The 15,601-nt window shown below is 40.1% G+C and overlaps 4 protein-coding genes across 6 annotated transcripts in view; 3 read left to right on the top strand and 1 right to left on the bottom strand.

Moving 5' to 3' along the window:
• The first annotated feature begins 88 nt into the window (after positions 1-88).
• Positions 89-2,459, top strand: LOC130696226 (trimethyllysine dioxygenase, mitochondrial-like). Its single transcript, XM_057519307.2, has 6 exons — positions 89-629; positions 998-1,097; positions 1,162-1,277; positions 1,367-1,775; positions 1,838-2,062; positions 2,123-2,459. Exons 1-6 carry the CDS (start codon positions 485-487, stop codon positions 2,391-2,393), a joined length of 1,266 nt encoding a protein of 421 aa, XP_057375290.1. The 5' UTR covers positions 89-484; the 3' UTR covers positions 2,394-2,459.
• Positions 2,460-2,603: 144 nt separating this feature from the next.
• LOC130696222 (cytoplasmic protein NCK2-like) lies at positions 2,604-6,084 on the top strand. Its single transcript, XM_057519304.2, has 7 exons — positions 2,604-2,822; positions 2,912-3,337; positions 3,396-3,630; positions 3,692-3,836; positions 3,916-4,236; positions 4,303-4,397; positions 4,466-6,084. The coding sequence occupies exons 1-7, from the start codon at positions 2,801-2,803 to the stop codon at positions 4,638-4,640; spliced, it is 1,419 nt and encodes a 472-aa protein (XP_057375287.1). The 5' UTR covers positions 2,604-2,800; the 3' UTR covers positions 4,641-6,084.
• Positions 6,085-6,215: 131 nt separating this feature from the next.
• Positions 6,216-15,601, bottom strand: part of LOC130696240 (mitochondrial intermediate peptidase-like) — a 53,216-nt gene continuing 43,830 nt past the window's right edge. Inside the window, exons 1-10 of one of the 2 annotated variants that reach the window (XM_057519324.2) lie at positions 8,887-9,188; positions 8,562-8,824; positions 8,224-8,490; positions 7,964-8,152; positions 7,767-7,908; positions 7,371-7,706; positions 7,179-7,306; positions 7,018-7,111; positions 6,719-6,958; positions 6,216-6,650 (exon numbers count right to left, since the gene is read on the bottom strand). In XM_057519324.2, coding sequence (XP_057375307.1) covers positions 6,351-6,650; positions 6,719-6,958; positions 7,018-7,111; positions 7,179-7,306; positions 7,371-7,706; positions 7,767-7,908; positions 7,964-8,152; positions 8,224-8,490; positions 8,562-8,824; positions 8,887-9,084 — 2,157 coding nt within the window. In that variant the 5' untranslated portion in view covers positions 9,085-9,188 and the 3' untranslated portion in view covers positions 6,216-6,350. Of the gene's footprint in view, positions 6,651-6,718; positions 6,959-7,017; positions 7,112-7,178; positions 7,307-7,370; positions 7,707-7,766; positions 7,909-7,963; positions 8,153-8,223; positions 8,491-8,561; positions 8,825-8,886; positions 9,189-15,601 lie in introns of those variants that run through there. The other variant, XM_059495397.1, reaches the window with a different exon arrangement.
• On the top strand, positions 10,223-15,059 carry LOC130696239 (protein ECT2-like). Of its 2 annotated transcripts, XM_059495292.1 has the most exons (17): positions 10,223-10,390; positions 10,462-10,753; positions 10,821-10,888; positions 10,941-11,204; positions 11,270-11,482; positions 11,543-11,689; positions 11,751-11,885; positions 11,949-12,099; positions 12,177-12,397; positions 12,458-12,646; positions 12,712-13,080; positions 13,168-13,287; positions 13,359-13,527; positions 13,585-13,739; positions 13,801-13,886; positions 13,961-14,159; positions 14,241-15,059. In XM_059495292.1, the coding sequence occupies exons 2-17, from the start codon at positions 10,645-10,647 to the stop codon at positions 14,340-14,342; spliced, it is 2,697 nt and encodes an 898-aa protein (XP_059351275.1). In that variant the 5' UTR covers positions 10,223-10,390; positions 10,462-10,644; the 3' UTR covers positions 14,343-15,059. The 2 variants fall into 2 exon arrangements, with proteins under 2 accessions (XP_059351275.1, XP_057375306.1); XM_057519323.2 differs by having other exon boundaries at positions 10,223-10,753.

Here is a 15,601-nt window from a genome sequence, read left to right as displayed (position 1 = left end):
GGGGAGCAACTCCACATTGAGTTTTGCATTTTAGTCGAAAAAAAAAACACATCGCGCTAACGTTTTTTAGGCGCACTCGTTCGTCTGCTGCATTTGCCAACGTACAAGAATTTGAAACTATAACAACAAACAAGTAGATCAAAGTCAAAGGTTTTGTTGGAATCTGAAGGTGAAGTTTACGGAAGATAACGTTTGCACCACCATTGATCTTTATAGCCTACGGGAAAATCCAATGGTATAAAAGGTGCATGCTAGACATGCATACCTTCGGATAAAAGTACTGCAAGTACGTCATGTTTTTCGTGTTCTTTGCACCCGGTCACAGATGAATCGCCTCAGATAACTTACTGGCGTACTTTGACAAAAGGATTATCCAAAGCTTTAAGAATAAAACTGCCACTGGACAAAGTGCCCTCAGTGAACTCCATCCACTTGTAATTAGAACATCAGTGCAGAATTAAGCTTTTTACGTGGTTATTTGGAAATGGGCATCTTGAGCTTCAAAAGCCATTTATTCAAATTGTCTTCTTTACTCTTTGGAAATAATAATCTACTTACAAGCAAAACCTTCTTGAAGTCTAACCTTTTAAGTGCTACCTATTGTTCTGGAAACAGTCTTCAGGTTCAAGGTAAGTTTGTGAATCCAACTGCAAACTATTCAGTGGTAATAATGTAGCTCGACATACGAGCTATTTTCGAAATCATTCTTTCGTTCCTTCGATAATCATCAACCTAAGAATTTGGAATAAGAATTTTTTTTATTATGACAATTCCGCAAATTTTGGTTCATTATTTAACGCAACGTAATCGAGATATTCATAACACTCTCCAAGAGCAAAGCCTTTTTGTTTGTTTTTTTATTTCTTGTTTTTCATATTTCTTTATTTGTTTGTTTGTTTTATTTTCAACATGTGGATATCTTATCCAGTTTGGAAAATGTACGATGTTCATATTTTTATATAATCAATATACGTATGTAAACATTTCTTTCTTTCAGAAAACGAACATATTACCCTGCCAAAATTTCTAGATGTGCATTTACCGAACGCGCGTCAAACATTGAAGCTCGATCCGACCTGGCTTCGAGATCACTGTAGGTAAGTTGCTATATTTTTAAAACAGGTTATCTAGAATTTATCAGTGCGAATTTTATTTTTGCAGATGCCCAGATTGTTATAATGCGGTCACATATCAAAGGAACAACGATATCCTGAAGTTGAATGAACATAGTACTATATCAGCTCATTCACAAAGCGACGGTCTCTTGCATGTTTTATGTAAGAAATCATATTAATTATCAGTATACATTCAAACATCTACAAAATAGTAAGTTCTTAAGTTAATCTTGTTTTTTTTTCGTATGGAGGGTGTGATGGGCATAAATCAATATATTCCATCCCGTGGCTTGTAAGCAATACATACGAAGGGAGGTGCCAAACACAAGAGGAAGAGACAAGCCGAATAATTACGTGGGATGGTTCAATGGGAAACATAACGAATTTAGAGCCCATTCTGCACCGTAACGCATTGCACGATGATAATACCCTAAGTGAAATTTATCGTCGGGTCATCCACTATGGCTTCGCTAAAATAGAACAAGTACCCTCGACGGAAATCGACACCAAAATGATAATTGAGCGTGTCTGCCGTATGTCCCGCACGGTCTTCGGAAAGTTTTGGGAAACAGGCACTAATTTTGACCATATGGACTCCGGTTATTTGAACGGCTATTTAGAAGCGCATACGGACAACACTTATTTTACTGAAGCACAAGGGTATGCAAATTAACTGACTTTTAAATCGTCTCAAAAATTACCGTATTCTTCTTTCTTTGAAGGTTTTTGGTTTTTCATTGTACCCATTTCAATGGAAGAGGTGGGGAGTCATTTCTTGTAGACGGATTTCACGTGGCGAAACAATTAAAGCTGTTCGATCCCGTTGCATACGACTACCTATCTAAGGCTAATATAACAGCAGAGTACATAGAGCCAGGTGAACATTTTTCTTCTGGAGGTGCCATTCTCCGCCATGATCCAGTGAGCGGTCAGCTTGAACAGATAAGGTGAGAATTCTCCACGTTAATACAGCCGTGTGTGATTTCGGTTTTTGTTCTTTCCAATAGGTTCAACATGCTAGATCGGGCGCCCTTAACAAGTGTACCGCAACCCGAAGTTGGTACCTTTTATCGTCACCTAAGAACCATGGCAATGTTAGTGAGGCAAAAAGAAAATGAATATTGGTTTCGGCTCTCACCAGGAACTGTGATGATCATCGATAATTGGCGACTGCTTCATGGACGAAATAGTTATGAAGGCAAAAGAGTTTTAAGGGGCTGTTATTATTCACGTTCGGACTTCATGAGCAAGGCGAGACACTATGGGATAATTTCGTGAAAATATATTGTTCCTTTTGGTCTTCACGCGGTGCACAAACATTTCAAATGATCATTTCAATATTAACGTTTTCTTAAGTACATTCAATCCTTGATAAATGTGAATAAAAAATACATAAAATGTAAATACTTGTAGACTCCGCCCACTTAACGCAAATGGAAAATAAATAGCTGCAGGCTAAAGTTGAAATGGCAACACAGCCAAGTTTGCTATTCAATATGGCAGCCTAACTATACATTGTATATTGAGCCCTGCCCACGACAAGTTTCTCTAGAATTGAAATCGATAATAACCAGTCAGTGCATTTCATTTGCATTGTTTTATAAGCATATTGCTAGAAAAAAAAAAAGCGAAGCATTTGTGGGCAACGATTGCTCATTTGTGTCCGCTAAGGGTCGCACAACATAATGTCTAACAGTCTGAAAATGGGTAGGTTTGGTTTATTATTGTAGGCTGACTCATTATGCAGTTGTCATAACGTGATGTTTATGTGTTGTTCTATATTGCATCCGTTTCAGGCAAAGCCATTGAAGACTGTTATGTCATCGCCAAGTATGATTACGTTGCCCAGGGGTCACAAGAGTTAAGTCTGAGAAAGAATGACAAGCTCCTTTTGTTGGATGACTCAAAACATTGGTGGAAAGTTCAAAATTCTCAACACCAATGGGGATATGTCCCTAGTAATTATGTGAAGAAGGAGAAACCTTCTATATTTGATTCAATCAAGAAACGTGTGAAGAAGGGCAATAGTATCAACAAATCATCCACTAGTCCTGGTGGCTCTCCTGTGAGAGAAGTTGACTCTCCTGGGGTTATCAAACGTCCTTCTCCCGATACATCACATTATCCAACCCATGATCTCAATGCAGGGCCTCATCAAGGTTGGGCTCTTGTCCGTTACAATTACACTGCCCAGCAAACAGATGAATTATCTTTGGTCAAAGGTATTTTATGGAAATTTTTTTGTAATTAACAGTGTATAAAAATAAATTATGGAAACAGGAACAAAGGTGCTGGTGCTGGAGAAGAGCAGTGATGGTTGGTGGAAAGGCCAATATCAAAACCAGATAGGTTGGTTTCCATCAAATTACACCTTGCCTGATTCTTTACAGCAGCCTGCAACTAACATGACAGCTAGTGTTGCCCCACCAGCTGCATCAGCTATGGTGATGTCAGCAGGAGAACATATGTATTCTGCTGCAGAAAATGTTCTTGATGTAGTAGTTGCCCTTTACAGGTAAACTGTTAAATAAAATATAATGTTTTGGAAAAATCAATTTTTATCTTGCATTCAACAGTTTCGTTGCACAAAATAATGAGGAGTTAAGCTTTGTCAAAGGCGAGAGACTTGAAATCCTAGATCGCCCACCAGCGGACCCTGACTGGTATCGAGCTCGGAATACCCTTGGCTCAATTGGCTTGATTCCAAAGAACTATGTCCAGGTAATAATGATCGTATTGTCATTTGAGATCCTTATTTAAAACCGTTGTCTTTCAATATGTTTGCCTTCTTTTCGTTTAGGAGATCAGCGATTTCTTGACAGAGCCCTTTCGTCAACGAGCACCTGGCAACGGTGCTCCTGCAGGACCTTCTGCCGTTTCTCACTTACCCCATACCGTAAACAATGGAAATAACGCAGTGGACGGCATGGGCCGAAGTTTAGATGCCCTCAGTTTGAATGTACCTCCGTCTACATCGGCCAATTCCAGCCAAGATCCTTCCTTTCCCCATCTGAAGGAAAAACACTGGTTTTATGGAGCCATTACCCGGTCCGAATGCGATAATCTACTCAACCAGTACGGTCAGGATGGTGATTTCCTTGTGCGATCTTCAGAGACCAACGTAATTACTATACAAGAGGTTTCTTCTGGCCTATGAATTAACGCCTAACTATTTTGTCCTAAAAAGGTGGGTGATTATTCCGTCTCCCTGAAAGCACCCGGTCGTAATAAGCATTTCCGAGTCCACGTCGAAGGAGCACTATATGTCATTGGTCAGCGCAGGTAAGTCCCAGTCCTTCGCAATTCATATGGAAGTCGTTCAAATTTCACGCGTGCATTATTCTTTATAGGTTCCACTCCATCGATCAGTTGGTAGATCATTACCAACGATCCCCAATATTTACGTCGGATAAAGGAGAACGGCTCTTCCTTATCCGACCTTTACCCAAGCCGGTTGGCTACACCCCGCCTCCATTCGCACCTCCTACTCCTGCCGCAAGATCGATGCAACAACAAATCGCCTAGAGACGGTTTTAACACAAGCAGCTCTAACCAAATTTTGTCTGGGTTTTTTAAGAACCCAATGTGTTTGAAGGATTCAGAGGAATCACCTCATCTCTTTCAGTGGCCCTTTTCCCATAACATCTCCTTTCACAACGATTCATCCACCTAATCGTGCAGTTATTCTGCATTATTACTACCAAAAGGCTCTGCAGAATGTGCATTTTAAAGCTCATCGTGTGAAATTAATCTCTTAGTTAGCCCTGATTAATTGGACAAATTTACGCCCAGTTCGTTTTTTTTATATGTCAATGGGGCACAAAAAAAATGCTAAGTGACAAAAAATAACTGCAGAAGAGCAACTTGGTATCTCGATCTACAGTATCTTCAATTTTTGTTTTCGATTTTGTAGAAAGGTTGATCTTAGGTCGCCTTTTTGTTTTGGTTCGATTGGGAAAAGAGGGAGAGTTAAGAGGTGATTCGCTTGTTTTCATTCCCAGATTGGTCGCCCACTCGTCATCACGAGACCTTAATGGATTTTTTTTTTCTCTCCCTCTCTCTAATGTTCGTGTTGGTATCGAGGTATCTAGTCTCTCGCATCCCTTGACACCAGGCAACAAATAATCATTCAGAAGCTGAGTTCCATAACGGAGGAATGCTAATGATAAGAGCAAATTTTTTTTTTGGTTCTATCCCACCCCACCCCACAAAAAAAAGAAAAAAAAATATCTGTCATCATGTTCGTAAATCCCTCCCCAACAGATTGAATGCGTTTATCCGTGTAACCCATCTGTAGTATGATTTTTCACAGCCCATTTATGTTCTGTATGGTGAGTGCGTGTGCGTGTGTCTGTCTGTACAGCCGTTATCGTCTTTTTCACCTAAGTTTTACTGTCGACGTCTTCATCGAAATCATTTCCTCTCGTTCTGTTGCTGATTTGTTTCCCCATCTTCGCAGCTGATTTGTGTTTTCAGCCTTCATTTTCATCCCATCTGTATTTTTCCTTTTTTTTTTTTTTTTTTTTTTTTTTTTTGTTACCCTTCTTTTCTGACATGTCTACTAGCGGAATGTTCTGTATGAAGAAGAAATTTGCTCTCTCCGCTTTTGAATTGTCTCGACCCCTTTTCACTACCCGCCTTCGATTATCAATCCCAACACTTTTTCCCCAACTGCGTGACTCATTTCCTTTTTATCGGATATGTTTATGATTAACGGATGCTTGCAATTTGAGAAGGCTTTGATTTTACGCTTTTACAGGAATGCCGCTTTTCATAAAAAAAAAAAAAAAAAAAGGGAACTCGAAAGAAAAAAAAAGAATGACACGCAACCACTTAAAACCGCTAGCGGATTTCTGGTTGCAACGGGTCGAACGTATCAAGTAAAGAAATGTCTTCTTTAGTTCTTTTCTTCCCCCCATCGTTCTTCATTCTCATATATGTCGTCTAGAATATATCGTTTGAGATGCTGCTGTCAGGTATTTTTCTTACTCGGTTTACTTGTTGCGCCTATACAGCATAAAAAGGACGATCACGCATTTTAGAACACTAATAGAAATTTTCTCCTTTTATCTGTTTGCCAGATAAACATTCAGCCACACCTTTCATGGAATCAAGTACATCTTTGTTTTTAAGTCAGCACATTCATATTTGTTAAAGTGATCTGCGTTAAATCAGTCTTTGAATGCAACATAACATGACTAGGCTAACTAATCATAAGAATCAATATTGTTTTTTCTACTTCTTATAGATGTGAGACATTAATGTCTCCTGCTTGGAGTCTAACTCTACGATGAGCGAATGCGTCAATGTAGACGGGTTGACTTCTTTCCCTAAGAAGGCGGTGACCATGTCACGTGCTGGCTTACTACCACCGTGAGCAAGAAAGCCATGGCGGAAACTTTCGCCAGCCGTACGACTCAACGGATCGTCTTGAAAATACCGTTGCCAGATCCATGCAGCCACACCGCGAGAAAGTAGATAAGAGTAGTATTTAGCCCCATAGCCGACGATATGACTAAACCGGTGGTGCCATGCCTAGTAGCGAAATATTAAAACAAGTTGGTAATGACAGTTGCAATGTACGATATATCAGGCGAACTTACCGTATTGGGAACGAAAGGCAACCCAAAGTACTCGTTCTGGGTCTCAGCCAAGACTTCGGTAGTTGTACTTTTGCTTTCCGTACGCGGATGCATGTGAAGTTTTTGATCTAGGGTGGAGTAAAATACTTGTTGCTGCATTTCTGCAGCGGCAAATGTATGCTTCGCAGCGCACAGGGATTCCAGTCGAGCAGCGGGAAGCCGTTCTCCGGTTTTGTAATGACGAGCAAACTTAGATACCACCTACACAAGAATAAAATTTTAAAAATAAATCACCTTTCTCGATAGAAGCTTTCATTTACTCTCGGATCGGACGCAAAGAATTCCATCAGAATGGATGGTACTTCCGCAAGATCGGTTGCGCAGCGTGTTCCTGTCACATGTTGATAACGAGTTCTTTGAATCGTAAAAGAAGAAAAATCAGAAAGAGTTAATGGCGCCGTAACGGAATGTCTTTTCTTACCTTGCCAACATCGAATGCATGGCGTGTCCCATTTCGTGAAATAAATTGTCAGCCATGTTTGGCGTCAGCAAACTCGGTGTTCCCCATGAGGGAGACGGCAAAGTAAGCATCAGTACGACAACTGGATTCTATTATTAAAAATCAAAGTAAATTTCATAATGAATTGGAAGAAAATCGGTTCGGAATCCTTACTTGGTAAGTCCCATCTGATAGCTCTTTACCACCAACAATAGTAAAATGACAATCTTGATGAGGTTTTCGTGGTCGATCATAAAAGTCGCAATAGATGTGTCCAAGAAGGCCCTCCGTGTCGTGAACGACGTCAATTTTGTAAATGTCTGGACACCAAGCTTCTCCCGGCTTGAGTGTTCCAAGTTTTAATTGGATACCATAAATACTACGGAAAATCATATCCAATCCTTCCATGCAAGCTCCGAGAGAGAAATATGGCGTGAGATCGTCAGCATGACCAGTCATCTGACGGCGGGCCATTCCGGTGAAATAAGGCGTATCCCACACCGCCAATTCCTTAATTAGTATAAAAACTTTGTTTTGGAAATTTTAAAGTATGGCGTAAAATTCGGTTACTTTGTTATTATAGTTTGTTTTCTTTTTTAAGTCTCTCATGGTGTTGTAGTCCCTTGCAGCTCGTGGTTTAAGTTCTGCAGATAGCGAATCAAGAAAGCCTAGCACCATTTCAGGGGTTTCTGCCAGGCTTCCTTTCAGTGCTCTACGTTAATTAATAGTACATTCTCTATCGTTTAACATGGATTATAAAGGAACACCTGTGAGGATACGAAGGGAAACCACACAACTGCGCCAAATGGTGCCTCGCCCGGAGAAGTTTATCAAGTGTGGCCTCTTGCTCCTCAGATGGGTAGAGGTAGATCTTATAGGCAGCTTCACGAGCAATTTCATTTGCTGCGTCTGTATAAAGTCCATTTATGGTTATATTTTCTCCTTCAAGTGCGAACCTGAAATACAATCATCTTCAAGCGGTATATGCCATGAATGAAGAGCTATTTCAAAATGGTAAGGTACATACTGGTGTCGAATATGTGATGGAAGATCTTCCTTGTTTACTTGTCTTGGTTCATGGGCATTCATGCTAAATCTCTGACCAAGATGTAGAATGTATTCATTAAGGTTGACAACCTGCTGTCTTTGTGCTTCTGGCAAATGAATACCACTCTGCTCAAAGTCAAAAATAAACAGCTTGGCAACATGTGTGTCCATAGCTGAGGTGGGTAAACAATCACCACTTTCAACAGATCTCTTTAGTATTTCATAAAGGTTTCTGTTAGTGTTGAGCCTTTTGAAAAACATTTTGTTTAAATTAGGTGGCATGTAACAAGAAGAAAAGTATAAATGGTTTAGTCTTACTGTTCAACCAGGTTTGAAATGGCAATACAGGCATTTTCAGATGCACTTGAAAACTGCTGGTTTGGTGAAGCAATTCTTAAAAATTCTGCAAGGTCTGCAACAAGACACAAGGCATTTGACAGATCATCAAAGATCTCCACCATCCGTCTCTTTCTATTGGGGTCACAACATTCTGCCACCAGATCTTCTACTTGATTAAGTCTGTTTTCTTTCAAAAGGTAAACACCCTCTGGACTCCTTAGTTGTGGGATATCAAAAAGCCCCTTCAAACAAATGCTTTCAATAAACTTATTTGCCCACAACATACAACCAACAAATGTATTACCGTGTTTTCTGTTGCTAGTGAAAAACTTAGGTTCAGTTTTCTAGGTTTCGAGTTAAATGCAGATGTCAGTGAAGAAGAACTGCTAGTAACATATGCTGCTTTTTGTAAATATAGGAGGCCAGCATCTGAGTTTCGACGAAGATACTTTCTAACAAGGCATTTGAGGACTTGTTGCAAATGGGCAGTTGAAGGCATCATGTAAAGTGATAACGATCTATGAGAAATTTAACTCTAGTCTATTTTGCTTCTTTTCTTTCTGTTGTAGAACTCACGTCAGAACCGGAATTCACCAACTAAATTCTATTCCATTCCTTGTTTTCAAAATCCAAAATAAAAATTACAGTACAGACTTTACCGCTATTGTCGTCTGCAGACACAGAGCCCATATTGTCAGATTTGTTTGGTAAAAATGATTTTCCTCGCGTTCGGGTCATCTGGATTGAAACCCACCCCAGCACCCGATCCATCCTGGCTGAAATACCAACCCATCCGAACCCGATCAACGGATTTTTGAGGGAGGAACGGGCTCTTACGAGAAAGTAGGCTACTTATATAACAGACCAATTGTAAAGGGCAAGCACGCTGCTCGACGTAGTTTATTACAGGTTCAGAGGGTATGATTTTTGGAAGCTGAAAATAATGCGACTGAAAACTGCCCAGAAATGTAATATTCAAGTTTGTTTTCCAAGAAAAAAATCTGGTGTGAAGGAAACTGAAAATTTCATAATCAACAACCGAAGACCCAACGGTTCTTGCGAGGAACTGGTTATTATACTATACTATCAGCCGTTGGTCAAATTCCTGTAATGTTTTTGGCTTATATGTATCCTTTTTTTTACAATGGCAAACGAGATCATTTGTCGAACGAGGGGATTCAAAATTCCAACCATTCAACATTGCTATGCCATTAACATTTTAACCTCTTGGCGGTTGCTTGGCGGTTAGGGTTTCAACAGTTTCCCAACCCTCTTCTATTGTGTTTCTCCGCCGAAGCGGAAAGTAGTAAATGCCAATGCTTACCTGTCTATGTCCCTCCCCAAAGAGCTTTGTGTTTCAACATCTTAACAAACCTCGCTTGCGGTCAACATCATTTCTCGATTTAATCTCTCAGGTTCACATTTTGTTAAACCAGATTTTACTTCAGGTATCAAACTAAGCGACTCAAAATTAACAAAACTAAATGATTCTTTCTCGGCATTTCGGATACAACGACAACTACATTTCAATTTCTCTTTCATATTGTCCTACTAGAATAAACGAAATGTGAACCAGTTTTTCTTAAAATAATAATTTAAAGGAACAGCTGGTATGTGTCACTCGCCAGGTGTACATCTGGCAAGTAGTGTAGTGTAAGGTGCAAAGTGAACTTTCTGAGTCATCGTCTCAAGTTTTGTTCGTTTTTATTCGACACAAGGATAGCGTAAGGACAACCCACCTTCAGGCAGGTGCATATAACGAGCGAAAGTCATAACGGTCGCGAGGGGAAAAAGAACATGATCGGCAGGTACAAACAATAAACACAGCCAGGCAATCCGGCAACGTTGTAGGAAATTTGAAATTTGGCTTCTTCTTCAGTCAATGCAAGACATTCGAGTGTGGTTTAACAGTTGCACAATAAACTCCAAGAAATGGCTCGTCTCCCTTTTGTTTTCTAAACCCAATGTCAGCTCGAATCTTTCTTTGTTATACGTTTGAGCAAAACTCGAACGTTTGATTTCCTAAACATTTAAATACCGGTGTACTTGTTAAATCAGAACGATGGAAACGACCTGTGACATGTCTGGTTCAGTGTCTGCCTCAATGAATTATCTTACTCTGCAAACGCCGTCCAAAAAATCTCGGAGGAATAAAGACGATTCCCAACCCGGTAAACTCATCCTGATATTTTCTTTATAAATATCGTCCTTTTATGATTTTTTCCATTCATGTTTCAGTGATCACTGCAAAGATATGTTTAGTTGGGAGAGTGCGAGAAATTGAGGGTGTTCAACAAGCTGCTGAAGTAATTAATTTGACAATAATATTAAAGAGGCTTCTAAAACATTCCTTTTTAGAGTTTTGGAGTGCCAGTATTTCATTCACAAGATGGACTTGAATATGTTAGCCCTCAACAGGACACAGTATTTGTTCTGTATGAATTTGCTGATCCCTTATATGAAGTTCTGTATAAAAAAGAATGCAGGATTCTGGGTTATGCTGCTCTGCTCGATATTGTCTCAAAGAAGTATCCTATGCCAGAACTTGATCGTCCACTATTTTCTATATCAATGGAGAATGTTGTCTCTTGCTTCACTGGCTTTAGAAATCGAGATGAAGTGGTAAGCTGCATTTATATCAAAACAAAACAAAGCACTCATTCAACCAGAAATTGTTTCATTAACAGAACACTCTGGTCTCTTGTATCCATCATATGGGTGGCAGTATCCGCAAGGAATTTGATTGCAACAAAATTACCCATCTCATTGCTAATAAAGTTGGAGGAGAGAAATACCAGTATGCTGTAACGTTCAATATTCCGGTTATGAGCGCTTCATGGGTCCACTCTGCTTGGGAGAAGCGCCACGAACTAGGTGTACGTGCCATCGACTCTTCTATGGTATTTTTAGCTCTTGCCATTATTGTTTTGTGATTTATTAAAATGTATTTTGTTCTATAGCAAACAAGCCATGCTTTAAAGATTTTTGAAGGCACTAGCATTTGCTGGATAGGAGTCAATGATGACGAAGTGGCCCAAATGAACGAAATTTTAATAAACAACGGAGGATCAGTTACGACTTTGGACGATCCCAATTGCACTCACGTGGTATGTTGTATTGCATTCAAATAAGTTGTGCATTGAGCGATTATTAAATTTTAATTTAAAGGTCATAGACCCGCTTGGAGCGGGAAACGTTCCCGATAAACTGCCTAGTAAAGCTGTATTGGTGGAAGTCAAGTGGTTTTGGGTCTCCATTCAAATGGATATTTGTGCCAGTGAAAAACTTTATCCATACAAAGAGGTATATCCTAACATTTCATGCCTTTATTTATCTTGCGCTGTGCATGACTAAAATTTTTGGTAGGCTCATTTAGCCAGTCCGAGGAATGGAGTTTTATCCCCCGCCACTCCAGGATCACGCACCCGTAAACGTAAGCGTCTAAAGGACACAGTATCCCAACTTGCTGCCCAAGGAGGATCTCCTAGTTTACTTCAAGTACCATCCTCCGGTCATGGTAATAAATTTTAACCCGCAATTTAAAAAAAAAATTCCTCCTTATCCCATGTAATTTTTGTTTTGTCTATCTAAAAGATGTTCATCGCCGACGTTCGTCTATCAGTGAATCGGGGTTACTCAGCCTTAGTGGCTCGTTTCTTGATGCAACGAGTCCTGAAAAGGCTGGCCTAGGGGATCTTACCATTTCTGTTCCGACGCCACAGGATCTCAAAGCAATGTCGCCTCGACATCAAGTATTCATGGAGTTGTTACATACAGAAATGAACTATGTGGAAATACTTGAAACAATCGTTGAGGTTGACTATCATTAATTTCTCTCTATTTAAGCCTTCGTTAAAAAATGAAAAAAATTTCAGGTGTTCAAAAAACCGCTTGAAGATCCCAATCAAGTTGGTGGCCCTCTGCTTGATCCAACAGAGGTCAAAATTATATTCGGCAATCTGCCACCCATTCATGATATCCATTTTGAGTTACTTGTGCAACTAAAGAACGCCGCGCTCAACTGGAGAGAGGATATTAGCGTCGGAGCTTTAATTTTAAAGCACGTAAGTCGATCCGTACCTTCCACACTCTTGAATTGCCATTAAATTCTATGCATTTACGTTTACAGTCACACGACTTAGTTAAAGCCTACCCGCCGTTCGTCAACTTTTTCGAGCAAACCAAAGAAGTGCTCAGCGTAAGCGATCGAACAAAGCCTCGTTTTCATGCATTCCTTAAATTGGGCCAGAGCAATCCCAAATGTCGACGTCAGAGCCTTCAAGAGTTGCTTATTCGTCCTGTACAACGACTCCCCTCCATCAGCCTGCTTTTGAATGACTTACTGAAACAAACCCCTAAGAGCAACCCTGATTACGGTGAACTGGAAAAGGCTCTTTCGACAATCAAAGAGGTGATGACGCACATCAACGAAGATAAGCGAAGAACCGAAGGCCAAGTCGTTCTTTTTGACATTTTCAACGACATCGAGAATTGCCCTGTAAGTATTGTAAAAATGTGCCACCAATGTTCAACGCACATGGTTTGAAACCTACATGTTGGGCTAATATTGGTTTGATGAATTTAGGCCCACATTGTTTCCTCGCACCGTAGCTTTGTGTCGAATTGCGACGTCGTTGAATTGGGCGATGGCATCGTTGGTCGTGGTGGGCAACTGACGCTGTTCGTATTTTCTGATGTCATCGAGGTAAACTGAAGCCACCTGTTGGTGTTTTTCTTTCTCATTTTACTAGTAATTATAACCAAATATTTCTATAGATATGCAAGCGTCGATCAAGAGGCAACACCTTGAGAAGAGATGTCAGTACAATCAGCCTGCAACCACCTAGGGGAGGTGCTGAAAAAGGAAGTAAACCTACGTACAAGCATGTCGAGTTAATATCAGTTTCGCACGTAAAAAGGGTTATCGACATTACGGAAACAGAAGGTAATCTCGTCAAGTTAGGTCATTAAATTGCATTACTTAATTTTGTTATTTTATCAGACTGCCAAAACGTTTTTGCCTTAATTTGTCGGAGTCACTATGAAACCAAGGAACGTCTTTATTCGTTTGAAATAACATCTGAAGACGTGGACAAAGTAGCATTCCTGAAGACTCTTTGTCGGCTGATGGCGAACATTACCTGCAGGGCGGACGCGGTAAGTACGGCATGAAATGTGCATGACCTTCCAGGTATTAACAACCGCCTCCTTGACACAGGAAAATTACATGGCCTGCATGGAGGCCCGGCAGCTTGATATAGATACCAGTGATTTAGCGTCCGGCACCCTCAGAAGAGCCGCCAGGTACGTCGTTTTTCTCTTTAAAGTTTCAGAACAAACGGAAATAATTTGAATATGTTGATTTAATTTTTTTTTAGATTGGCTTCGAAAACGCGTATGGCCGTCAACCGAGCGTTCAGTTTTAGCAAAACGCCAAATCGTCTAAAAAGGGCAATGAGTACGGTAATGAGCCCTCTACGATCGTCCAACAGTTCCAATCTCTGCGATTCGACCGTCATTAGCCCCATGATGAACGGTGGAACCGTGGGCATGGCGGCCAGCTGTGCCAATTTGGCGGTAAAATTCCTTAACTGAATGGAACTTGTTAATTTTTTTTCCAGTTATTGACTTTGCACGTCTGTTCTTTGTTGTTTCAAGATGATTGATTCTGACACTGGATTGAAAACGACGCCGAGTTCTTCGACATTGAAAAATTTCAAAAGCAGTTCACTTGGACTAAATGCGCATAAACGTTTGTAAACAAGCGTTCAGCAAGTAGGAAACTGAAATAGAATACGACAAAACTGGAGAGGAAAAACGTAAATGCACATGACTTTCTAGCGAACACATAAATATTTTGCCTTTCACGTTGGCCAATTTCATGAACTTACTTTGTTCCCTCGCAATCCTTGATGTCCAATCGTCTTCCCATCTTGTATCATATACCTGTTCCTTTTTTTTGTACATCTGTCTATTTTTTTTTTTTTCAATTTTATTATTAGATATTTTTTTTCTGGCTGGAAAATTCCTCATCTTCTCCACTTTTTGTGAACATCTACTCCATTGATTTTTATTCAGGACAAGGGCTTGGCAGCTAAAGTAATGTAGAACATCATGCGCGTGTGTGACGATGGTATTTTACTTTAGCAGGATGTTGGATTCAATTTTTTTTTTTGAAACGCTGAAGCATAACAATGGTATAGGCAAGCTTTCCTCCACACGCTTTGAATAATGTCGATATGTTCGATCACCTGTTATATTCTATTATGAGAAGAAAAAAAAACTATTTTATCATGCTTTGTTCGCCCCAGCTAATCCCTCCGCACCGTATGCTGGTCTTCACGTCTAGCAATACCTCTTTTCTTTTAACCATTTCCTTGATTAGTCGCTGCTGCATTCAAGTAGATTAAACGAAAAGTTTAAATTTCTTAATACACTCATCAACGTTGACTCGGTCGAGTTAGCCTCAAACGCCAATCCGTTGTAGTCCTGCATTGTTCTATTTTGTTTTGAAAAGAGCTCCAAAAGTCAGGAGAATTCAGATTTCCACCCATTCCCACGGGCCGTCCAAAAACGGACGGGTAATTATCACATTCCTAGTAACCTAGTTTCTCTCGACAGAAGTTGTTTCGTTTGACAGACCGAACTTTATCGCAAACTATTTCAACTAAGACCACCGCAAAATATCCAAAGTTGGAGACGGGCAGCAATGAAATGAAGCAATCCAGCTTCCGAGATGTTACGAAGAAACATTTTGTCTGACCGTCAAACCATGGAAGAATGATTTAGTTGTGGTTAAACCAAAAATAAAAGATGTATGCTGAAATGAAATGTCGTCTCATTCCGCTGACCAATTAAAGGGATAGCCGGTTCACATAAATTTGAAGCAAGGAGACCCAGACTTACCACAAGAAAGAAGCTCTTCATATGTGGAAGACAACACTCGTCATCGACATGGCCCAGCAAACTCTGAAAAAAGAATTCTGTTTTTTTTAGTTTACGGGGTCACGCCTGCCAAT

This window comes from Daphnia carinata, chromosome 5, assembly GCF_022539665.2.
Source record: "Daphnia carinata strain CSIRO-1 chromosome 5, CSIRO_AGI_Dcar_HiC_V3, whole genome shotgun sequence".
Classification (NCBI taxonomy): Eukaryota; Metazoa; Arthropoda; class Branchiopoda; order Diplostraca; family Daphniidae; genus Daphnia; species Daphnia carinata.
The sequence above is the reverse complement of the archived record's forward strand: the minus strand, read 5'-3'. Positions and strand labels throughout refer to the sequence as shown.

What these genes read in the sequence shown, in the direction of transcription:
- LOC130696222 (XM_057519304.2), top strand. Translation starts at nt 2,801, where the DNA reads ATGTCTAACAGTCTGAAAATGG. An exon ending in GTAGTAGTTGCCCTTTACAG is followed by an intron (nt 3,631 to 3,691) that starts GTAAACTGTTAA and finishes TGCATTCAACAG; the next exon opens with TTTCGTTGCACAAAATAATG. An exon ending in TATGTCATTGGTCAGCGCAG is followed by an intron (nt 4,398 to 4,465) that starts GTAAGTCCCAGT and finishes TATTCTTTATAG; the next exon opens with GTTCCACTCCATCGATCAGT.
- LOC130696226 (XM_057519307.2), top strand. Translation starts at nt 485, where the DNA reads ATGGGCATCTTGAGCTTCAAAAGCCATTTATTCAAATTGTCTTCTTTA. An exon ending in AAACAGTCTTCAGGTTCAAG is followed by an intron (nt 630 to 997) that starts GTAAGTTTGTGA and finishes TCTTTCTTTCAG; the next exon opens with AAAACGAACATATTACCCTG. An exon ending in TGGCTTCGAGATCACTGTAG is followed by an intron (nt 1,098 to 1,161) that starts GTAAGTTGCTAT and finishes TTATTTTTGCAG; the next exon opens with ATGCCCAGATTGTTATAATG.
- LOC130696239 (XM_059495292.1), top strand. Translation starts at nt 10,645, where the DNA reads ATGGAAACGACCTGTGACATGTCTGGTTCAGTGTCTGCCTCAATGAAT. An exon ending in GAGCTTTAATTTTAAAGCAC is followed by an intron (nt 12,647 to 12,711) that starts GTAAGTCGATCC and finishes TTACGTTTACAG; the next exon opens with TCACACGACTTAGTTAAAGC. An exon ending in TTACCTGCAGGGCGGACGCG is followed by an intron (nt 13,740 to 13,800) that starts GTAAGTACGGCA and finishes TCCTTGACACAG; the next exon opens with GAAAATTACATGGCCTGCAT.